This window comes from Pezoporus wallicus, unplaced genomic scaffold, assembly GCF_028554395.1.
Source record: "Pezoporus wallicus isolate ANWC-B61680 ecotype Strahan unplaced genomic scaffold, APGP_CSIRO_Pwel_v1 contig_7351, whole genome shotgun sequence".
NCBI classification, from domain to species: Eukaryota; Metazoa; Chordata; class Aves; order Psittaciformes; family Psittacidae; genus Pezoporus; species Pezoporus wallicus.
Window position 1 is genome coordinate 771,689 of NW_026642420.1, and position 23,418 is coordinate 795,106.

At 46.1% G+C, this 23,418-nt stretch overlaps 3 protein-coding genes across 10 annotated transcripts in view; 2 read left to right on the plus strand and 1 right to left on the minus strand.

Moving 5' to 3' along the window:
• The window catches only part of RUFY3 (RUN and FYVE domain containing 3), a 45,892-nt gene extending 39,345 nt beyond the window's left edge, over positions 1 to 6,547 (plus strand). For 5 of the 6 annotated variants that reach the window (XM_057429966.1, XM_057429967.1, XM_057429968.1 and 2 more), the window contains 5 exons: positions 2,179 to 2,281; positions 3,474 to 3,550; positions 4,466 to 4,493; positions 5,008 to 5,082; positions 5,642 to 6,547. In XM_057429966.1, the coding sequence (XP_057285949.1) occupies positions 2,179 to 2,281; positions 3,474 to 3,550; positions 4,466 to 4,493; positions 5,008 to 5,082; positions 5,642 to 5,785 (427 nt within the window). In that variant the 3' untranslated portion in view covers positions 5,786 to 6,547. Of the gene's footprint in view, positions 1 to 2,178; positions 2,282 to 3,473; positions 3,551 to 4,465; positions 4,494 to 5,007; positions 5,083 to 5,641 lie in introns of those variants that run through there. The other variant, XR_008975009.1, reaches the window with a different exon arrangement.
• Positions 6,548 to 8,283: 1,736 nt separating this feature from the next.
• GRSF1 (G-rich RNA sequence binding factor 1) lies at positions 8,284 to 23,194 on the minus strand. Of its 2 annotated transcripts, XM_057429976.1 has the most exons (13): positions 23,048 to 23,194; positions 21,181 to 21,297; positions 19,016 to 19,110; positions 17,559 to 17,716; positions 16,637 to 16,781; positions 15,726 to 15,881; positions 15,293 to 15,433; positions 13,754 to 13,883; positions 11,266 to 11,426; positions 10,990 to 11,114; positions 10,118 to 10,253; positions 9,802 to 9,884; positions 8,284 to 8,417 (listed from the first exon to the last, which is right to left on the minus strand). In XM_057429976.1, exons 3-12 carry the CDS (start codon positions 19,041 to 19,043, stop codon positions 9,826 to 9,828), a joined length of 1,239 nt encoding a protein of 412 aa, XP_057285959.1. In that variant the 5' UTR covers positions 19,044 to 19,110; positions 21,181 to 21,297; positions 23,048 to 23,194; the 3' UTR covers positions 8,284 to 8,417; positions 9,802 to 9,825. The 2 variants fall into 2 exon arrangements, with proteins under 2 accessions (XP_057285959.1, XP_057285958.1); XM_057429975.1 differs by lacking the exons at positions 17,559 to 17,716; positions 19,016 to 19,110; positions 21,181 to 21,297; positions 23,048 to 23,194 and adding an exon at positions 17,180 to 17,377.
• The window catches only part of MOB1B (MOB kinase activator 1B), a 41,446-nt gene continuing 40,727 nt past the window's right edge, over positions 22,700 to 23,418 (plus strand). Inside the window, exon 1 of one of the 2 annotated variants that reach the window (XM_057429977.1) lies at positions 22,700 to 22,840. In XM_057429977.1, coding sequence (XP_057285960.1) covers positions 22,827 to 22,840 — 14 coding nt within the window. In that variant the 5' untranslated portion in view covers positions 22,700 to 22,826. Of the gene's footprint in view, positions 22,841 to 23,102; positions 23,346 to 23,418 lie in introns of those variants that run through there. The other variant, XM_057429978.1, reaches the window with a different exon arrangement.

Here is a 23,418-nt window from a genome sequence, read left to right on the forward strand (position 1 = left end):
AACTATGAGGAGGTGAAATGCTTTAAACTGACAGAGGGGAAATTGAGATCTCAGGAAGAAGTTTTTCCCTGTGGGGGTGCTGAGGCACTGTCACAGGTTGCCCAGAGAAGCTGTGGCTGCCCCATCCTTGGCAGTGCTCAAGGCCAGGCTTGACAGGGCTTGGAGCAACCTGGTCTAGTGGAAGGTGTCCCTGCCCATGGCAGGGAATTGGAACTGGATGAGCTTTAGGGTCCTATTTTCCCCTGCAGTGTCATCCATTTACGAGTATTGGGAAAACAGCTAAATCCTCTTATCTATCTTAAAATAGAAGAGTGTCTCCTTCTGCAGCCATGACACATCTTTAGTTTGTTGCAAGGTTACTGGGATGAATTGTGGAAAAGCATTGCTGTGTGCTTTCATTTTATTTTCATCCCCTGCTCCCCTCCTGGCACAGCTTTTTGTTTCCTTGTTCAAAAAGATACAGAGGCTCCCCAGAAAACCAGCAAATGGCTTTTATCACAGATTTGTGTGAGGTCCTGGGTGTGTGTGGGTGAGCTTAGCAGTGTTCTTGGTTATAAAGGGGGAAGGCATCTTCTCTGCATATGCAAACTGGTCTATTTTTACATCAGCTGGACTTTTTCTCAAGCTAAGTGGCAAAGAAAGTATGAAAATGATTGAGCCTCCTTTACCAGGAGGCTGTACTGCTTTATTTAGCTGAGGTTCTACAGCAGGGAGTTGCTGGAGGGTGCTGCAGTGGGATGTGGGCAGTCTTGCTTGAATTACATTCCTTTAAGAGGAGATGGGGCTTTTTGTGGTAGTGTTGGTTGTAAATCCAGTTATAAACAAGAACTTCCTCAGTTGGTTTAAGCATCAACATAGGCAAGTGTTCGTTGCTGGGTCTAAGTCTCCACCAGCTTAACTCAGTTCAGTTGGGCTATGGAATTAATGCAGCTGTAGTCATAACGAGTTATTTCAGCAACTGTCGGAGTGGTATGGAGATGAACAAGGGTAATAATGGATAATGCTGGTTTAAATATCAAAGAGGATTCTGAACGTTTTGTAGTACAAGTCTTGCTGCTACTTTTACCAGCAGATACTCAGTTTCTAGGATCTGATTTCAGAGCAGGGATCATTCCCTATGGCAGCTACTGTGTTTCACTTGGAATGATTTCAGAAAACAGAGTTTCTAGTGCTTTGGTCCCTTACGGTCTATGTGCACAGAGAGCTTTGTTGGTGTTCCACGCAGGCAGTCATGGAGGTTCTGAGCTTTCTGGTGGCCCAGAGTGAAGGCTCCTCCTTGATCTGGCAGTGTTCAAGGGAAGGTTGGACAGGGCTTGGAGCAACCTGGTCTTGTGGAAGCTGTCCCTGTCCATGGCAGGAAGTTGGAACTAGATGAGCTTTAAGGTCCCTTCTAACCCAAACCAAACTGTGATTCTATGATCCACAGATAGATTTAGAGTTGTGCTCTTCTTGAGCCTCCTTCAGACTGCGTCAGGGACCTCAGATGTTCTTGACCACTGATGAGTTGTTTTCCCAAATATGAATGTGCTGCACTCAGACACATTTTTCTTCCCTCTGGCTTGATGCACCACTGCACATGGTGCATGGGACTGACACCAAAGCCTAGGCTGCTTGGCAGTCTTGAAGCAGCACGTGTCATCCCTTAGTACAGGTTAGGCTAGACCAGAGGCTGCAGAGCACTTCTGGTGAGGAGCCTACAGTTGTTCCGTGAGGACTAAGCTCCATTTTCAGGTGAGGTGTCAGAAGAATTGCCACAGCTCTTAGGGGGTAACAGTCCATCAATCCCATGTGGATAGCTTTGGGAAATGGTTAAAGATGTTGGCTTTCATCCTGTAGCAGCTGATGTGCTGAAGAACGTCTTTTTGAAAAAAGGTGCATATTGACAGCTCTGTAACAGATGAAGAAGTAAGTATTGTTTCAGGACTTCCAGACGTAGTCAAGAGGTTTATTTCCCTCAAAACTGGAATTAGATGACGAACGTCTAGATTATCCATCCTGACATATTATGGCTTAACACACTTAACACACAGACAAGTTGTTATTCAGAGGCAGTTTTCAGCTCCTGAGTTGGGGTTCAGTTTCTTTAATGTGAAGAGAGGGTTAAATAGTTCATTATGTTTCAATGTCAAGCGTTAGAAAACCATAGCCTTTGTTCACAATTCCACCTCGATATTCTAGGAGCCACCTAGAACTAGAACTGAAGCGGGAAAGGGACAGATGGTCACACAGTCACCAAAGCAGCCAAGAAAACAAAAAAGGCACAAAGTCTTGGCTCAGGCAGGTAAGATAACTTGTATTTTTGGCTTGTGTTTGGAGTTCCATTTTGCTCGTTTGCTGTTCCTGAGCTTTGTTGGGCAATAAGTACGTAATATTAATATAGTACAACAAAGGGAGCTTTGGAACATTTGTTTACACACACTAAATAGGCTGTTCCTGAGTTGAGCCTCACCAAAAAAATTGCAAGAACACTGGTTTCCTCTTCCAGGCTGGGTACCTGGCAAGGTTTTGGTAGTAATTGCGGTTTGTCTTCACTAGATGAATAAAACCAAGGGTAATACAGCAGGAGAGATGCTGTACACCTTACATCTGATGAAAAGCAAGTTTCCATGCTTCTATTTTTTGTTTTAGAAGGGAAATTCTCCCAAAAGAAATGGATAGTAAAATTTAGAAGGCAAAATTCTCTCAAGGGCATCACAGATTACTTTTCACTGTTCTTTTAGTGCTGCCCATTAGTGAATTTGGTGGTTTTAAAACAAAGGGCAGTGTTCATCTCGAGAGCAGACCTCATAGTTCCCAAGTGAAACTCCCTTTTTAGTAGGAAGTTTGCCTTTGAAAGCTAAAATCCGCTCTGGAGCTTTTTCTGCAGAGCAAATCAGGCTTTTCTGCTGGGGACTGGCAGTAAAACAGTTGTTCTGGAGAACAAAACTTGTAACTGTGAGAACTGTGAAGTAATAACAGAGGCTGTATCAGCAATTCCCATGTGTGCTGCTGCCCTTGAGAGTTGCCTTCACTGGGCTCCCCTGGGCTGCTTCAGTGAGCCAAGGTACAAAAAAAGTGATTGCAGAATGGATGCCCCTGTTGCCACAAAACTTGTAGGCGGTGCTTGATGCAGTGGAAGTGTCTTTAAAAAGCCTGTTCAGCCCATCTGCCTCTTCTGCCTCTGCTGTTAACATAAGCAATAGTGACTGTGAAGTTTCTTGTACCTTCTAGCAAAAGGAGGTCATTGGACCTGTTGAAGAGTCCATCTCTAAAATATGAAGTCAGCTTTTTGATCACAGCAAAAGAAAGTAAACTATGTAGGGTGGATGGGTGTGTATGTGCCTTCTCATAGTGTCCAAAGACACTTCTGTGCCAAGGAGGGGCGGATCGGTATTCCCAAAATAGCAAGGTAAAGTCTCCCTTTGCAGTATGGCAGGGGTGAAACTGGAATCATCACACAGTTCAACTGATGGGTAAATGTTTCCTTTTGGCAGGATGGGAAGCTCAAAATCCAGGAAGAAAATGCTAAACTGAAACAGTCGCTAAGAGGGAACAGTGTCCTGACACACAAGTATGAAAGAAAGGAAATCTCCTTTTTGCCTTCTCCTTTTTTAAGTCCTGCTTCCCCTTCGCTGATTTCTGTGCTAATGGGAAGTTTGTAATAGTGCGGCTCCCCTTTCTTAAAAAGATTTTCAACCTCATGCCCTTTGTTGAGGTCTCTGCTGCTTTTTCATAACACTCAAAGGGAAGGAGGAGGTTCTACTGCTTGCCCTCAGCCCTTCTGGATCTGAAAAGCTCGGTCTCTCTCCCAGTTCTATTTCAATTTGTGTCTATAAACCTGCTCTTGATCAATTGTTCTTACTCAATGAGCGTTTTGTAAGCCTTTCTGTTGGTGAGGGAAAGGAGAAGGGTTGGTGGGTCAGTGGTGTTTGTAGGTAATAAGCTGTGGCTTCTGGAACAGAAGAGAAGCTGCTGGAGAAAGAGAATCAAAATAATTTTCAAGAAGATGGTTGTATGAAGATCAAGTTCAGATAGCATGATTCTTAGCTGTACCTGGATCTAAATCCATTACCACTGCCTGTTTGCAGCAGCTAGAGAGGCTCAAACATTTTGCAGCAACAAGTTTAAAACTAGGTTTAAACTGTGTTTATACCATCGAAACAGTCTTTTCTATAAACTTCTCCCTTTCTGAAGGTATTTTACTAGTTTTTCTACAGCTCTTCCCATTTAGCCAGGTGTGCTGGATGTCTAAACAGCACCAGTCACATCCTGCCGCTCTGCCTTGCTGTTTGACAAAGCTTATAAAGGCCTCATCTCTTGTTCAAGCAGCCATGGCAGTGTGGTTTTGAAGAGACAAACCCAAAGTTCTGTGTGGGTAGGATGTAAAAAAAAAAGGATGAGGAATTCTCTGATGGTCCAGATGTTTTTCTGAAATGATGCAATGAGTGAAGTACCAGCTCCAGGTGATGATGTTCTTCTCTTGCAGGTTACTGAGCAGCATGCAGGAAGAGCAGGTTGGTGATTCTTTTTCTTGCACTGAAATACTTGAAGGGACAAGGGTGCTGAGGGAGCTCCTGGGTCACTGCAGCATCTTCCCTCCCCAAATACCCCGAAGTTTGCCCTTGGGTTTTGCCTTGATGAGAATTTGGCTTTAGAGTCCATAGAAGCTATTGTTCCCTAGTAGAAAAAACATTGCTGTGCGTGTCAGCTCTTGTTCACAATGAAAAAGGTGTTGATTTCCCACCTTGATGCTGGGCCAGCAGCCTGACACTGGCCTGAAAACAGAGCTGCATGGTCCTTGGTTCCCACAGCCGTGCTGTGATTCCCTGTCTGCCGTGTGGTGTAGCCAGTGTGACTGTAGATGATCCTGCCAATGCATGATGTGCTGTGAATAGAGGGGGTTAAACACATGAGTACGTGAAACCTTCCTCCCTGTTCTACGATGTGGATCAGCTGCAGAGCTTTAACACAGGTGCTGTGTAAAGTAGCACATAAAGCAGAATGTCTTGGTTTTTACTTGGGGTTTAGGAGCAGCTCTCAGGACCTGGAAATGCTGAGATTTGCCAGCTCTGCCAGGAGGAAAGCAGCCGGAGTAAAAGAAAGGTAACTTCAAGGACTCGTGGTCCCTGTCGTATGGTGACACTGTTTCCTCCGATTTTCATTTCAGTAGTGCAGTTTTCCTGCTGGTGACCTGGGACAAGGAAATGAGCCCTGTTGTGAGCTCCACTTTACACTTAAAGTTGTTGAACAGTGCTTGATTGAGGGCTCCTCAGTCTGCTTGGTGTTCAGTGGTTTGTTTTTCCTTCTTCCCTTTTCAGCTAAGTGGGGTCCTCGGGGACCAATGGGAAGTGAGAATAGGCAGTGGTACAGTTCTAATTTCTCCACTTGCCACCTTGCCTTATTCTTATTTTTAGTCTCTTTTTTTGTGGCTAAGCCCCTCTTGCTTTCCTCACTGCTTTAGTGCGAATCTAGAGGGATTACAGGAGTTACCAAAAAGGGTGTTCAGTGGGAGTGCTCCACTCCACGGTGGAGCTGTGAAGCGTTTCTCTAACCCAGCAGAAGATTTGGGTTGACTGAATATTCATGAGAGGAAATGTAAGGTTTTTTTTTGTTGGTCATGTCTTGAGCATCTCTATTCCTCTATTCTCTTCCTGCCTTCCAGAACATCTGCAAGAACTGTGGTGGCATCTTCTGTGAAGCCTGCTCAGTGAATGAGCTGCCCCTCCCATCTAGTATCAACCCCGAGCATGTCTGCAATCCCTGCCATGAGCAGCTCATGCAACAGTACTCAACAAGTCCCTTGTAGGGGATGGGCTGCAGAGAGAGGTGACAAGAAATGGTTGTAGCTGATGATGGTTTCTGGGGTTGTTTGGGGGAATGTGAAGAGAAGACTCTTGCCTGTGTTCTTTGGACGTCAAAGGGGAAGCAGCTTCATGGTGTTTAGTCTCTTGTGACAAAAAAAAACAAAACATTCTGAGCCTTCCCTGTACAAAAATCTGCCTGCTCTGAGGCCTGAGCTTGTGCGGGAGAACTGCTTTGTGAATGTCATGGGAAGTAGCCCAGGATGTGCCTGAGTAGCCTCAGGACACAGTGAGAACAGACCCCAAAAAAAGAGCTGTGTGTGTGCAATTTGAGAATGTTCTCATCATGAAGCATGTGGTGTGAAAGCATGCTGCTGTGAAGCAGAGGCTCACTGAAAGCAGAACAGGAGCTTTTTAATCCTCATGTCTGGTTGCACTTGAAATCCCATTTCTCCTTTCCCAGTTGCCTTTGACAATCTGGCTCTACCTGCTACATCAGTGCCAGGCGTCAGGAGGTGGGTGAGATGCCAGTAATCCCTTCCTAGCTTCATTTCTTTGGCTCAGCCCTCTGGCCATGGGCTTAGTATTCATATCTCTACCAAAACCAATCAAAGCTGTGAAAATTCCCCTTCTGTATTGTAAGGGGTGAGGGTGTTGGTGGTTTTGATGGATGCACAGTATGAGAACTGATGGCCTGCACTGATCTGGCATGTAAGTGCCTTATGGCATCTCCGACCTCCCTCTCAGAGACCCTCACTGACTTTGTGACTACGCAAGGGTGTAAATTGTACCTCCTACCTCGGTGTGGTAACAGAGGAATTGGAGTCCCAAGTATTTAGACACAGAAAGTGGTTTAGGGCCACCTCACCTTGTCCCCTTGCACACCTGAGAGTCACCATGGAAAACCTGGTGTTTCACTTTCTGCTAGATCACAATGAAGGCAAGATGAAATCGGAATGCTTTGCACCTACTAGAAGTGGTAGTTTGAAACACAGTTTAAAGAGGTTTCACAGTTTATGCTGAATCATTCTTTGTTGCTGTCATCTCATGGAATTTCTTGTTACTCCAAAAAGCGGTGGTGGCCTCCTCACAAACACACAGCAGGTCAGAGTTGTATTGGAAGCTTATGTCAGTCTTGAAGACCACAGAATGTTTTGTAGTCCATAGAAAACTTGATGTATTCATGTAACAAAAAATGCATTTGGGTTTGTACAAATACTATTAGTGGGTAGTGGTTTAATTCCTCAGAGGGGATTTTCTGTTCTGGATTTTCTGGGACTGCATTAAAAAGTGTTTCAGAGCTGAGATTTTCTGGCTGGCGCTAGTTTGGATCATGAATTACTCTTCTAGATCCCTCTAGGCCTTGGTGTGTTGAGCCACGCAAGTTCTCCAACTTCTCTTATTGCCCTTCACGGGGGGGGGGGGGGGGGAACTTAATGTAGTTTTTCTACTCTTTTTCTCCCCTTGTGGCAGTTACCAGATCCATTTCCTTGCTGCTGTCCCTTACAGTAGATTAGTAGTTGTAAACAATGTTAAATACGAAAAGCCTAGAATTTGAGTGTGGGTACCCTCCTTCAGGGGGGTGAGACACCAGAGATGGATGGGGAAGACACCGAGTGCAGTGTTATAGTTTTGTGTATGTGCTGTACATGTTGAAAAGATGTCAAATCCCTGCACCCAAACCCAGTGTGACTCACCCCCACGGAGAAAGTGAGACCCACACAATTTCCACGTGAGAGGGTTAAACTAGAACCTGGGCCCTCCCTGTCAATCACTTTAATGCTGGTATGACCAGCACACTGCAGCTCCCAAGGGTTGTGTGCCCTGTGCCCAGTTTTTGACCATTCCAGCTGGAGCGGCTGCCACTATGCTTGCTCAAGGTGAAGGCTGTGACTATTGGTGTGAAAAATAGGACAGCTTGTGAGCAGGTCCCCTGAAGTCACACAAGATCCCTACACACAAGCAGGGAGTAGATGGCAACTAGCATGGAAACAGGCATTTTGGAAGGTTAGAGCGAGTGGGTGCTCTGTGTCAGCACTTGCCTCTTCCCTTGTGTATCAGCCTCAGTGAAGGTCTCTGCTGGGACATACTGGATGCTGCAGATGTTCAGGGTGTGTTTGCTCAGGTACAGCTTGTAATGCTGGAGTGTGTGTGGGCTGACACTGGCCGTCAAGCCTGGGGGTGCAGAGGGCAGTTTTTCTGATGTTCATTTTGTTCCACACAATAGTAAAAACTTGATCATCTATATCCCATGTCCTGAGTGGTCTTTCCATACCCTTCTGCCATGATTACACATAGGAGGGGTGAGGTGTTGGCTGTCCTGCTCCACACCCACTGACCTGTGTGTGAAGATCTGAAATTGCACTGGTTTGTTAACTGTGGATACTGGTGGTTTATTAACCTTTGTACTCTATAATGCAGCTGGAGACTAGAAGGGCTCCATCCTGCAGCACCTGCCATCCCTCCAGTGCAGCTGCTTCTGCTTTTCAGCACACAATCTGTCCACAGTATGGCAATACAATTTATTACATGCTTTTACACCACGCTAACCTAGATTTTATACATTTTATCGTAGTTAGTGTGCAGTGACACTTGTCCTCCATCTTTATGCTCGTATCTCCGGAATGTTCGCTTGGCCTAAAAGGAGAAGAAAAGTCACTGCCTTGCTGTGGCTTATTGCTTTCCTTTTTTCAAATGCCCCACTGCATTTTATTCTGAATTACTCCCTCCGATAACAGAATAGTAGACTTTGGCATTACACAAACACCTCTAACAGGGAGATGTTTCCATGGGGGTGGCAGTCCACACACATAGGTTTGGAAGTGTTAAATTCCACTGCTGCTGGATCCCAGCTCAGGGTCAGAAATGGTTCTGGCTGTGCTGGTGCCACTGGGGTGGAGGGAACAGCCAGGTGTGTGCCTTGAATCCCCGGCAAGAGCTGCTCCCTGGTGCAACAGCAATCCAGAGTTGCAGGGGTGGTGGGGCACTGGGGGGTGCCAGGCCTCCCTGCTGCAGTGGGCAGCAGCAACCGGCACCCCACCTTTCCCAGGGGAACTGAAAGAAGCATTACAAGTAAGCCAGGGCCTTACTTAAGGACACAGGAAAGCTGCTTTCCTGGAACAAACACTCAGTCTCACAGCAGTGGAGCTGGGAAACCCTTCTGCCGCAGGGAGGGCTGGTGTGTTTTGAGGAAGGAGCATGACCTGATGATGTTCTGGCAGCAAGAACTGCCAGGCCACACTGCGACCTCCTCCACGGAAGGGCCACGTCCCTCATGCACCCAACACAGCTTGCAAGTTTTCTTTTGTAAATGGCAAGAGACACTGTTCCTGTGCAACAAAGCAAGCAAGAACTGTTCTGCTACAGGATACTACCCCCACCAGCCTGTGGTTAACATTATGAAAAGCACTGCACGCCCTTTGCACTGAGAACAGGCTGGCTACCACAAGCAAGGGTGCTTGTCAGAGTGGGTGGATTAAAACATTAAGAAATAACCTGAAAAATGTTACTGTGTCAGATTCCACTGTAATTGTAAGCAACATCCCCCCAGCCTAAAGGCCAACTGCTGTTAAATCCATGGGAAAGGTTTAGCCACATTTCCTCTTCCACATCAGGGAATACAACCCCATCAGAACCTTACATCAATCATGCTAGCAGACTTTTAAAGGGAGGAGGGAAACAAAGCTCTCCCACTCCCTGCAGCAGGCCTCAGCTGCAAGGGGGAAGCTGCTGTTGGAGCCAAACCGTGCCTGGGCACCACAGCAACCACTGCCAGCTCTGGCTGTAACCCCAGAAGGAGCTGCTGCCCTGTCACCTCAAGACTGCTATACTGTGGAAGCAGCCTCACTGGGTGGAGGGTGTAGGCTCAATGCCTGACCTCAGGTAAGCCCCTTCAGTTACTCTAAATTTTAGCCTTTAAGCTGGTTGAAATCCCATCAACAGAAGTGTCAAAACCAGTAAATGTGAGGCACACGTTGGTAAGAATGGAACAGAGAGGACTGAGAGAGAAGGATGCACTTACCAATCTCAGACTGTGCCACTGTCACTAGCAGTTTTCTTTTGCCGTCGGATGTTTATTCAGGAACAATTCAATGGCACTGCACTCTGGAGAACAAAGAGAGAGGCAGGCTGGGTTTGGGTTCAGTGACTTGACGAGTTTAGTGTTTCTCCTGTTTCTCTTTTTTTCATTTTCGCACAAATCCAATGTCTGGTTACAGGGTAATTTTGAAATCTACATTTAAGATGATCCCTTTACAAGGGCAGTTAACAGCAGCTTGACAAGTTGTGCCCATATGCCAAATTACCCAAGGTCTGTAACATCCCTTGTCTTCACTTACGCAGCTGGGACCCCTCCTTGGCCATTGCAGCCACTGCGTCCTCATGGCTCTCAAAATGCACGTCCGCTTCTCCTGTGGCATCTCCATGGGAGTTGTATTCTATCAGGATCCTTGTGGGCTTCAGAGGAGCAAAAAACTGAAAAGGAGTTTTGTAAGGAAGAAAGAGAACAAGAACATGCCCCATTACAAAAAAAAGTGCTGTTTCTACTTATAAAGCCTGTCTGGCTGTGGGGCAGCCTGAGCTCTCGAGTAGCAGAAGGCCCCCCCCTTCTCCATCCAGGTGAAGCTGGGGCAAACCCAAGTCACCTGTCCCACCCTCTGTAAGCTCCTGGCAGAGTAATGCTTGACAGAAACAAAACTCCTCACACAGCACACATGTTCTGTAGACACAATGTCATAAAGTGAAGGTACATTCACTCTGAGACACTGCTTTGCTATTAAAATCTATAAAACCGAGAAAAAATAATTCTGAAATTCATTTTTGTACAATCAGCTACTCTGAAACATAGATAAGATGATAAATGGCTACTCGAGCCAAAGTGACAGACATTAGGACAGCCCCACAAGCTTTAATCCACTGGTATTTAGAGAGACGGCTACACTGGAGTCTGTAACCTACAGTGAAGTCCAGTTCTCAAACACATTCAGCCTGAAGCCACGCAGCACTGAGGACTAAGAACAACATGGATAAATTGAACATTTTATACCACTTATAGGATCATAGGAATCACAGGATAGTTTGGGCCGGAAGGGACCTTAAAGCTCATTTAGTTCCAACCCCCTGCCAGGGGCATGGCCATCTGTGACAATTAATCAAGGGTTTCCATTGGTAATGACTACCAAATGTCATTCATAGCTTTGCTGTTACTTACACTTATAATGTCTTGGGCACTAGCTTGGTTAGGGAAACCCTTCATATGAACAAAGTGCAGTGGTGATGAGACACTCCCAGATTGTACAACATGCCTAGAGCTTTCCATTCCTTCCCTGCACAATTCTGTGGAATGGAGGAAAAAAACCCATCATAAATGCTGGCAATGATGACCAACCTCACGTGAAAGCTGTAAACATGTGGGGTCATGCTCACAGCAGACAAACAGGGTAAGAAATGGGCCTCAGAGAACACACACAACAGTGGGGGGACTCACTATTTCCTCTTTCAGCATCGGAGCCGCCCATGTCACTCGATTCCCTTTCTTCAGAAATGTATTCATGTTCTCTTTTCACTCTGTGGTAGGTCACTGGCTGCCTGTCATAAGGCAAATGCTTTTGCATTTGATGCTTCCTACTCACATACACTTCTATGTATCTGGAATGCAAAGGAAAAGATTACATGGCACATCTTGCACCTCCGCAGAGAACCCAAGGTTTTGAGAAAGCACCTTCAGGATGTTATCCCATCCCAACTCTGCTCACGTATGAGGTGTGAAAGCCATAGTATGGCAAGCAATGGGTTTGAGGAATTTGTGTTTATGAAAGCCCTTTTCAACTTGCAGTGACAGTCACAGGCTTACTTCCTCTGAAAGGTATTTTCTTTCAGTAGTATGCATCCTTTTATGTGAGCCTATTTTCCCCTCACTGCACATCTGCAAACTGCACTTTCCAATTTCTACAAACCCCTAATTAAAACCCCACCCAACTCCAAACGAGGCAACAGGTAGGCACAGAAGATGCACAGGGTCATATTAAATGCTTCAGTGGAACTCTTAAGATTTTACAGATCGCTCTGAAATTGATGGGATAAAATCTAATGTACGTGAAAGTCCTGGGTATAATACACCAATGTGTAATGCAACATTAAGGGACCCACTTACACCACAGAAAGGAAAACAGATTAAAAAAACAGCCAACCAACTCTTATTCATAGGTTTCGTCAAAGTATAAAATTAGTTATCTATGTTTCCAGCTACCTATCCCAGAACCCCTGAACTTGGAGCTGCCTGTGCTCATCTTTCAGAGCTGGTGGCAGTACCAGCCAGACTGTACAAAATATTTAACTGCTATTCTGAAGTGATTTCTACAACATTGAAGGAATAACGTGATGCAGAGGAGAATATGGGCATCCAGGTGAGGAGGCTTCCCTCCCTGCCTTGAGTAAGGAAAGTAACCCCACGTGCAGGCTGACAGAGGCCCCAGCTCAGCACTGTGTGCAGCTGAAGGCCATTTCTGGATAAAATTGTTAGCTCAGGAAGAATGAGTAAGTTCAAGTTGACAGCAGTTTTGGCAACCACTCAATTTCTTGGCTAATCCCCTAGCACCAGAGATGTATAAGCTCGGGTGGGTGAGTAACATCAGCTCATTTGAGCGTGACAAAAAAAAATGGCAGACTGAGAATTCATTAATTTCTAGTGGAGAGCAGGGAAGTACTGTAGTTAATTCAATTACTGAGCACACCTACAGAGCAGCTGTTCTCTTTTAATATGGAGGGGAGGCACAAACACACAGAAGTGCAGCCTGGAACAGGAAGCAGGGAAACAGAAGAAAGGAAATAAGTGTTGTGTTGAAGTGAGAAAGTTGAGAGGTTTTTTGTTAAGAGACAGAACTTAGTGGCTTAAGGAAGATTCAGCAGGGTAAAAACAATCTTGTTGAGGTTTTATTTTTTTTCCTCTGAGTGCAGCTGTGGAGGTACTTAAAGGAAGTAAAAATGTGGTGCTCAAGAACACAATTTACTGGTGGACTTGGCAGTGTTTAGGTTAACAGCTAGAGCCAATGTTCTTTAAAGTCTTCTCCAACCTAAATGATTGTTGTTCTGGGGAAAAGTGATATACAGTTCTCCTTGAGAAAAGAGGGGCTCTTGGGAGGTGTTTGGCACAGGGCTCAGTGCTCTGGAAGAAAATTATTAAATACGGATTCTTGAGGAAGAACAGCCTAGGTGAATGTGGTCACCATAGAGGCCAACGACTGTATGGTGTTAGGCAGCAGTCAAGGTTGGGAATGGATTCAAGCTAGGTAAGTGGTAAACTGTGCTTCATACAACATACTCTCCAAATGGAGACACTGACTGTGCTTGGTACTAGAGACAAGGGTTGCCAAAAGTGCTGAAAGCTAGGGAATCTGGTGGAAATCTGGTGAGAGCAAATGTCTGTAGAAGGGGCAGGATCCCCGTGCACTTGTGACTGGGCAGGTGGGTTAGTGTTCGCAGCTCTGAGTGCTGTCAAACCATTGTTGGGATGAGGCTGCCTTCAGGAATACTTGAACAAATGTTTTCTCAGAGGCCCCAAATTCCCCCAAGCTACAAGTGCTGAAGGGACATCTGCAGCACACAGAGGCCTGCAAAAGGCTCTTTTCTTCAATTTTCCCACAGTTCTAAAGAACACATGACCACTTGGGTTATCCGAAGGTAAATACTGAGTATTTTGAATACTTGAGTATTTCAGAGGTCCTAAAACATTTCTTTTTAAATAAGGCACAAAGTAACAGTCTGACACAACTATGACAAAGGTTTAGTTATGATTTCTATTGAAAGATGAACCTAAAGTTGAGTTCATTTTAAGAGTAATAAAGGCAGAAGCTTTCTTAATAAATATGAGGTAGCTGAAGATTACCTGTTGCACCTGGTAACAAACAAGCTGTAAGTCATACAGCATGCTTCATACCATGCTCTTGTACCCTCACAAACCCCAGTGAGGTACCTACCTATTTCCCATATATTCCCTGTGTCGTAGCAGGGCTTTAGCTGCCATATCAGGAGCTGCAAACTGCACAAAAGCTTCTCCTGTTCTTCTTTCTCCCCGGTAAACGAAAACTATGTCAGTTATTTTCAAACCTATAGAAGGATGGGGAGAAAAAGGCATTTACCTTGTTAGGAACTTGTGCTCATGGAGGCATCTTTTTTCCTTACTCTTCTACAAGTTTTTGAGAAGCTAATAAGGCAGTTACATAGGTGTGAAAAGAATGCTCATGCTGGCCTACATAGTTTTTTTTAAACTTCTAGTTACTGAAGTTTATTTGCTTGGTTTGCTAGTTATCACATAAGCTTGATTGCCAATAGTGAACTGACTTCAGGCTTCAAATAGCAATGAAAATACCAAGTGAATCCAATTTCTAGACAACAGAGACATCCACAGCGCAAAAGTTCCTGGAATAGCTTCGTATGGTGTTTTTTTCCCCCATGTCTTCAAAACTGAGCTCAAATTCACTGAACTTCAACTTCTGTGCTTTTGTAAAACGTCTTGGGAAGCCTGTAATCCAGTAGGTAACTGTATCTGACATGATACAGAGCACACGCTGGGCTAGGCTATTACACTTATTTTCTTCAGGAATGCTTTTGTGTACCTCACTGCAGCTTGTTCTTTTCTCAAAGGGTCTCTCCAAGATCCTGAAGAAATGGAAATACCTGCTTCACAATGCTGCCCTCGTCATTGTGATCACTCTGCTACTATATGCCTCCAAACATATTGAACTACCTGTTATCAGCTGACAAATTTTCTATCGGTGGCCTCTGCATTTGGTATGATCATGGTTACTATGAACCTTAGTGCTACATGACTCTATGTGCATGCCTACTTGGAGTAGGAAGTGGTCAGGGAAGAACTGGCTTTGGTTTAGTCTACAACTTAGAAGTTTACCTAAAGAAATGTCCATCTATTTTGCAAAATCTAGAAAGGATACTTGCTAGATGAATGCAGGCAGCAACCACCTGGATTGCTCACACACCAAGTGTGGTACATGACCATGTGTAGACATGCTGTGCGACACTTGCTCAGTTGACAACTGGTGCAGTCACCTTCCACAATCGCCATCAAGCCACTAATACTAAAAACTCAAAACACTGCTGTTAACATGGCATATGTGACCTAGCTGTCATGATTATACAGCTGTGAATACTCCATGTTGTATTCACTTGTACTATAATGATAATACAGGCATTTTTTGCTGCTCTTGATGTTGCTAAATTATCTGCTGGCATAAATACAATTGCAGACAATAGGATCTAGGTTCCTCTCTTTCCTTCCCCTGGATTCAGAAGAGTGCTGCAAGTACTGATCTTAGGTTAGCCACAAGCTGTTCAGAAAGATTTAGTTACTTCTAGCTGCGGGAGGACAGCAACTCCTCATAGTGTTTAAGCTGTTGAAGCTTGTGTGTGCTTTTGCTTTTCTCACTTAGAGGAACAACAGCATCAATTTAGAGAAGTAAACACCTCACAACAAATTATCACAGAGTAGGCTGCATTACCTGAGAAAAAATACACGATATCATCCTCAGTGGAGTTGAAGGGAAGGCCTCTGAGTAGTACAACTCCATCATTAATGGCTTGTGACTCATCCCGCAGATTCTGTAGTAAGCTCTCTACATCACTATCGTGTACTTCAAAAACTACAAGGAACACAGGCACAAAACATGTTTTCCCTCACAGTACTCAGGTGGCATTCTGCAAAACTTCCTGTTTCTTCCTCCACCCCATATCCTATGGTCCTAAAATGGTGCCACTTTGTTTTTCCCATCCAGCCCAGGAATTTAGGTATAAATGGTGCCATGCTGGCTAATTTGCTGCTCTGTTTCACATCCTGCATCTCTCCACACTCACCCCAGCCCACTTTATTATTCAAGCAGTTCTTAGTCACTTTATCATGAGTTTACAATGTAACTTGTGCTGTTGCAAACCCACCTTTCACATAGCGGGGGCCCATGTACCTCAGGTGCTTTTGCAAGGCTCTCTGGACATCTGCTTTTGACTCCAGCTCGATCAAGGCATCCCCTCTGCGTCTCCCATCCCTGTTTAAGAGGAAGTGTATGCCGTTCTCACCATTTCGAATTCTACAGCCTAGAAATCAAGGAACACATGATACAGGAACATATACAACTGCATCAAACACGGAGCCTTTTGATCACAGATGAAAACTGAATATTCTGCATAAGGCTATCCCCCCTCAGCAGTGCAAAACACTGTCTTGAAACAAAGATTAGAACACTCTTAATCTTAACTCTAATGCACCATGCTTATCATGGATAAGAAAGTGATATCTATTAGCTTCTACAGCTGTATACAGCTATGCTCTGCCTGCTCTATGTTCCTATCCCCAAGACCTTAAATGGACCTAATTTAGTTAGGCAGATTATGAAACCATTGGAAAAACTTGCATCTGCTCTCCGGAAGGATGCATCACAAAATAGTATGGACGGATCAGTCCTGCAAGGGTATGCACAAGCCTATTAATTAGAACTGGAAAGCAACACTGAAGTTTAAACTAGTATGTAAAACCCACTCCAGCTTGTTTACAAGAGGAAAGTTGAGGGGTGAAGCCAACTACACCTGCCTTTAAAGGAACCACATCAAACTGGATTGCCTTTACTGTGGAGACATCGATTAAGAAGGAAAGACTTGCCAATTAAATATAAAATGCCACAAGGATGAGTTTTGAAGTTGATTGTTTTATATACGTAATCATGAATAATTTGGCAGCAATAATAAAACCTCCTCTTTCTCTGGATAATGATCTTCAAATTTTTTTTCAGTCAACTTAATTAACCACTGAGTGCACTACAGTGAACAGTTACAAGGAGAATTAAGTCCCATACTATCAAAAAAGGTGAGCACGTCTTCCTCGGTGCAAGAGAACGGGAATCCTTGTGCCCTGATGAGAAAGACATTGTCGTTTTCTGCCTTGGGTGACTCTTGTTCTTCCTCTGAAAGGTGACCTTGGTGGGACGGTGCATCTGTAACCTGTCACCAAAAAGAAACAAATCCCAAATTAAGAAGGAGGAACGGGCAGCTGTCAGCAGCGGTACCCGGCTCCGCTCCCGTTTAGCTGGTGTACGGCAATGGGGCAATGAGGTGGGAGGGAAGGGGCAGGAAGGCGAAAGGATAAGCCCGCGACGCACATGGCGCACGCAGCCACCGCCTCCCGTTTAAGAGGAATCAGTGCGCCAGCGCTCTCGCTCCTGTCCACGGCCTCACTGCCGGGCCGCGGACATGCCAGAGCGGCGGGGGCTACCCCAGGTTCGGCGGGGCCACTCCGACTGCCGCGAACGCCGCAGTCCCCCCAGCTTCGTCCCGCGCTCCGTCCCGGCGGGGCTCCCGCCGGCCGCCGCCATTTTAGTCCCGATCCTCGCGGGCTGTACCTGACTGCAAGTGCGGACGGCAGCACGGAGCGCAGCGGGAGCCCGCGGCGCGCCCAGTCCCAGGGCAAGAGCGGCAGCGCCGCTGGGGAGTCTGCGGGGGGGCGACGAGAGCAGGCAGGGCAGCAGCGGCGGGCAGCGGCCCAGCACCAGGGCGGCCAGGCCGCGGCGGGCTGCGGCGGCGGCCATGGCCGACGAGCGGGGGCTCGGGGGCTCCGCCTCCCCTTCCCAGGAGGCGCCGGTGGTGCCGGGCGGAGCAGGGGGCCTTGTGGTGGGGGGTGGCCTGCCTTCTCGCCTCGTTTCGCTTCCCAGCAGCTTGAGGGGGAGAGTGTCCTGCCGCTGCCCGTGGCTCGCGTCCTTCGTGCCGGCGGCCGCCACTCACCTGTCTGGGCAGGCCGCGGCGGCTGTTGTTGCTCGACTCGGAGAGCTTCAGGCGTGAAAGGAGGGAGCGAAACCGTGCCCCCAGCGCGGGGGGAGGCGATGGGGTAGTCTTCTGCCTTGTGGCGTGCGGCGGCGGGCGTTCAGTGGGATGCTCCTTCTCTGACACGGGTGAATAGAGAAACGTGGTTCAGGGATTCACAAATTACTACTGGCTTATGCTCAGGTAGAGTCTCTGTCACCACTGACATTGTTTGATATAAATGTATCTTTGTGAAACCAAACACGAAGGGGGAAAAAAAAAAATCCTCGCTAATTGTGCAATGTAAAGTTTCAAGTCAGACTTAACTACGATAAACCTTTTGCACCTCTTCCCTGTAGACTTTAATATAATTGATTTTCTACCCCTTGCTCCCATCCTAGCTTAGCAGTCTGTGAGGCAGTACTGGCTAAACCTGTTTGTGAGAAACGCATGCCTTCCATATGATCTGGAAAACAGAGTCCTGTTGTACTGCTGCACTGAAGAGGGATGAAGAGGGAAGAGCCAACGCCAGCTTACCAGGGAAGGTACGCCATGTTGAACCCGGAAGAATATTTAGGATGAAGCAAAATGAGCAGGAAGAGAAAAGACAGCCATCCCCCATAAGACCCACGCCAAAACAACACTGGAGGAAACCAAGGGAGAATATGGAGGCTCAGATCCGAGGTGACAGGCAGGTGACAGTCACGACAGGGGCGATTTTCCTCTTCTGTCGTTCTTATCTTGGGATCACCAAGAGAGAGTTACCATCTTAAACCACTGCAGATTATCACTCAAAATATGGTCTTGGGTTTTTGAGCAGAAGTCTTTCAGCCTGTAGTAGTGCTAGTCCATTAGTTTATCAGAAACCTGGAATGTTTCTTTCTTATCAGTGTTTTGAAAATGTTAACAAGCTATTTTGTCACCTTGTTGCTGGCTTTAGCTTTTATAAACTATTGCTTGTAACAAAGTTCCATATGACAGATTATTGCCTTGAAAACAGCACAGTCTCTTGAGAATAGCAGTCTGAACTCATGAATTTTCAAGGTAAATCAGTTTTTACACACATTTTCAAAGGAATGTTGACCTCAGTGCTCAAGCAGTTCACATTCCAGTTTTTCATAGTCTACATGTCAGATTTCTCTTCAAAACCTCTTTAAATAAGCCAGAAAATTTTGTAGAGCAAAAACTGAGATAACTATAGGAATTCACCTTGAGCACTTTATCTAGGTTGGCTTTCACACTGTAAGTTTAATAAACAGATCCCTGAATCTTACGGACTGAGGGAATGTTAATGTGCGTTCAGCTCGTAAACAAAGCAGGGTGCAAGGAAGAGATGCTTTCTTCCACCCATTTTTCATTCAATATATTTGCTTCCCAAGTACAGTAAAATATATCCCACTGCTGTTTGTCTTGCGCCTTGTCAGTGTGTGTGAATTTACCTTTAGAGAGCAGCATTTTGTTGGGCATCTGCACTGAAGTTTTCCAGTAATCTCAGCGCTTCCTTGGCAAATATGAGGGATCAAAGTCTCTACACCTATGATCAGGGGAAAAAAGAAATTAAAAAAATCATCCAGGGACAATAGAATTTGCATTTATTTTCTCAACAGAACTGGTATTAAATTAAGTCTACTTATGAGAGGAAATTTGTTAATATAAGTAGAAATAAAAAACCTCAGGAGATGTCCCTCCATTCTGCTGCTGACCAGGAAGCTGGATTTATCTGCCTTGGGAGATGCCTTCACTATCTAACGTTAAACTGGTTATTGTTAAAAATAATACTGTCTGTGCTTTAGTTTGATCAGAGGAAAAAGAAAAAGCATCTGAGTTGATACTAAAGCAATTACTGATCTTATATTGGGAAACATTACTTATCACTTTGTTTAATCTGTCATCAAGAAAAATTGACTTAATATTTTTTGTTGTAGTATTTCTAAAATTGCTCATTTAGCTTTAAGCCACTTGAGCAATGAGCCTTCCATAATTTTCTATGAAAGATGAGCTTGTTACACAACTGCTCATCTGCTGCTAGCTCAGCATTCAGCAGGAAATAGCATGCTTAGCTTGAGTGAGCCCACAAACTCTGGGAAACAGAAAGGAGAGCAGAATTTGTCTGCACTATAAACACTGCAGAGATTTGTGGAGCAGGTCCTACACCAATAATATATTTCTGAGACATTATCCCTAATGTGTATGAAAATTGTAGCAGGAATGATAACATCTGAGCACCGTAACAGCTGTGAAGGTAACAGAGGACAAATTTATTACTCTTTGTACAGTCCAGCAATCACAGGGCTGCTGAGTTGCTCCATCCCTGCTCCAGAACTGAAATGACTCAGGACCACTGTATAATAACCTCATAGTTCCTGTAATTTCTTCATGCTCTGCACTTTTTGTAGAGAATAATTACAAGTACATACCACAATTTTGACATCATATTAATACTTAAATGTTTCACTTGGTCATAAATCCTTAATGCAAAAACAAGAATTAAGATATTGATGGATGCTATCAGTTTAATCTAGAATGTGGAGAGAATATTTAGAGAGCTTAATAATTAGATACTGTATTATTTACATTTTGTAAACATTTTTGTTTGTTTTTTTTTGTTGTTGGGTTTTTTTTTGTTTTTTTTTACTCTTGGTAACATATGTATTAAGTTTTGTGACCTTAATTTTTGAACTTTTTTTCAGCTGGAATGTTCTGTGCTTACCGAGCTGTGCTGCAAAAGCTGGAAACTTCAAGACCAAAGCACTTTGTCAGCTGGAGGGCCCTTTCAGTGTAATTCTGTTTAGCTCTAGTGTAATGGATAAACCAAAGTGGCAGACGTGAGGCCACGGGTGCATTCACAGTGCCTTCACTGGAGCAACCAAATGGTTTTACGTAAGTCGGCAGCATGCTGCTTGTCCCTTCTATGAGCAGTGTCCGAAGCAAGCGCTCTGTGTGACCCTGATCCATCCCGAAGAGACCAATATTAATGTCAGACATAAAATGTCCACATTATTTAACCCTTCCTTCTGACAGTTGCCCAGACCAAGTATTTCCTACTGACTGATGCAGCAACAGACATTTAATTTTAACTTGCCACTAAAATAAAACATTCTGTGGGTAGAAGGAAGTGTATGGGTGGGAACAGAGAACGGAGGTTATTCATGTTCCAACATGAATGTGCCAGAGAAATCAGCAATTTTGTTTTTTTTTTTTGAATTAGATTTACGTGGCCAACTTAGTCTGACAGCCTCTGTTAAAAAGTATGCCAAGACATATTTCATGCCTGCTTTTACTAATATAGCCAAAAGGAAAATTGCAAACGTCATGAAATGCTTTTTAATTACACCTTCGCTGCCTAGTTGAAACACTTGATTTTAAAAGTGTCCTAAAACCAGTCATATAATTTTAATTTGCTTAGAAATGCAGTGACCTGGCATTCTGACTTGGTCTGAAGGACAGAGCCAGAAAAGTAGCAAATGCAGTTTCAGCATTTAAAAACATGAGACAAGAAGATGACTGTCATTTGCCACATAAGGCATTACAGCTGAAACCCCTTAGGAGCCACGCAGAAACTTAATGCTGTGCGTGGGATTTTGCGTGTTTTCCTCTGGCCTACCTGCAGCTTTGTGGGGTTGCTGGGCCTCACAGAATCCCCTTGGGGCACGAGGGAATCTCTGCGGGTTGTCCTGCCTGTTCTGTCCCTTATCCAAAATCCAGCTGGCTTTTTATTGACCTAAACAGAGGCAGATCTTTATGTGAAATTACACCCTGGGATTGTAATTTTTGCCATAAAGACAAAGCACTTGGATATGGCTAAGGCTACAGTGGAATGTGTGGTCCTCATTTGATACAAATACATTGTATTTTGAAGCATTCCAGGTGCTGCTGCCTGTCTTTTCCCTGGAATGTATAAACTGAGCAAGACAAACCTCAAAATTAAGAGCTTTGTGCCTGGTTTGGGAATGGGAGGTGGGGATTCCCAGAGGACAATCCCGAAACCCCCAAAACATAACAGGTATCTGTCATCTAGTGTCAGGTGGGCTGCCAGACATCTTTTGTGAGGCACTGCACACCCTCTGTTTGTGCTTCAGTGGGAGGACATGGAATTTTTAACCATGCTCACGCAAGGTGAGGTGGTTCAGGGTGAAGGACTGGCCAGTGTTTGTAAGAAAAATTGGTTTTATTTTTCTTTTTAACCTCAGTAGTTTGCCCATATCCTCACTTTGGGGGTGGGTCCTTAGCTGACTGCTTGCCCTAGCCAGCTGCGTTAAAAGTTGCTCACAAACCAAACATTTGTGTTGAAATATCAGAAGCCATTTTGACATGTTGCTTATAAAAATGGTCAGGCTATTGAGTGAGGAGGGCAGAAACACTCGTTAAAATATTTGTTAATGACCGTGGTGGTTATCTCTGGGTTGGGTACCTTAACCCCTTTGCCATGTACCTGAAGAAAGTGGATAGAGAGCCTGAAGAAGCCTGGATGGCATAAATAATGAAATTGTAATGTGTTTTGAGTCCCTGGCTTGACGTGTTGAAGCAAACTGCCCTGTTCTTGTACACCCCAGGCTTGCTCCACAGGAAGCAGTTTGAGATAGAAGAGGGGTGAATAATGGCAAGCTGCACTATTGTTCAGGCACTTTTTGTGGTTCCCCTGCAGCATTTGGTAGGCAACCACGGGGATTTTAGCGCCACGTCTACCTAAAAGCTGTCAGAGGCATGTTACACCAGTGCCCAAAAAGTATTGCCCAGTGATACTGGGACACTGCGACCTGGAGCAGTGTAGAGGTTTACCTAAGGAAAGTGGCCTTTGGGTCACCCAGGGCTGGGGGAAATGTTTCCAGGGAGCCCTGTGCTGCCCCAGGGCGCAGAAGAGAGTGAGGGTAGAAGGGCGACGCCTGACGAGAAGGGTCTATTTGAAGGGAGGGCAGGGTGCCTGCAACGGTAAGACGAGGGTGTCTGAGTGATCTGCGGCGGGGGGACGACGACGCGGGCATTCCCGCGGAGACGCCTCAGCAGGAGACCTCTGCCTGAGGCCTGGCGTGAAGGTAGATCGGCGGAGGGGCGGTGCGGGTCGCGGAGCCTGCTGGGGGCGATGGCTGCCGGGCTGGCCGCGGGTGGCGGCAGCGAGAGGCGGCGGGGCTGTGTCCCCGCCCCGCAGCGTTCTCTCCGCACACGCCTGCCGTCTGCTGCCGCTGCCATTGGGAGCCGAATCGCACCGAGTCCAGCCCAGGCAGTCGCCGGTCCCGCTCCGCCGCCATCGCCATGAGCTTCTTGTTGTGAGTAATTGTGGAGGGGGGTCACGGCGGCGCATGGGGAAGGGGCTGCCTGAGAAGGAGAAAAGGTTCCCTTCCTCCTTTGCTGCTCTGTCCCGCCCGGCAGGGCAGCCCGGCCGCCGAGGGGACGCGGCCGCCGCCCGCCAGCCCTCCCTGCCGCCCTGAGGGAGCGGGTGGTCGCCCCCGCCGGCATGGCGTCCCTTTCCGCACCTCTCCTCCTCTCTCCGTCCCGTTCCGGCGGCGGAGCAGCGCCCTGCCCGCTCTCTCCGTTTGTGTCCCAGTCCCCCGGAGGAACCCGGCCGCGCTAACTGCTGTAACGGCCACGTCCCTTCAGCCGCGGGGGCTGTGAGTTAACGGCCGCTCGGGGCCAGCCGGCGCCGCTCGGGCGTTTGGAGGGCGGTGGTTGGCGGTGGAGCGGGGCCGCGACTTTCCTCACGGGCCGGGCGCCTCCGACAGCGGGGACGTGAATTTATGAAGCTTTTAGCTGAAGGCCGGAGGGACCCTCCCGGTGAGCGCTGTGCTGCAAGCCGAAAGGGATGTCATGGGGAAGGCGAGAGCAGCCTTCAGGGGAGAGCACCCGT

Excerpts from the sequence above, each read along its gene's own strand:
- GRSF1 (XM_057429976.1), bottom strand. The coding sequence starts at position 19,043 with ATGCCCAACAAAATGCTGCTCTCTAAAG. Across the intron at positions 16,782-17,558 it reads GCCGCGGCCTGCCCAGACAG|GTTACAGATGCACCGTCCCA; the intron begins GTGAGTGGCGGC and ends TTTTGGTGACAG. Across the intron at positions 13,884-15,292 it reads TATCGTGTATTTTTTCTCAG|GTTTGAAAATAACTGACATA; the intron begins GTAATGCAGCCT and ends ATCCTTCTATAG.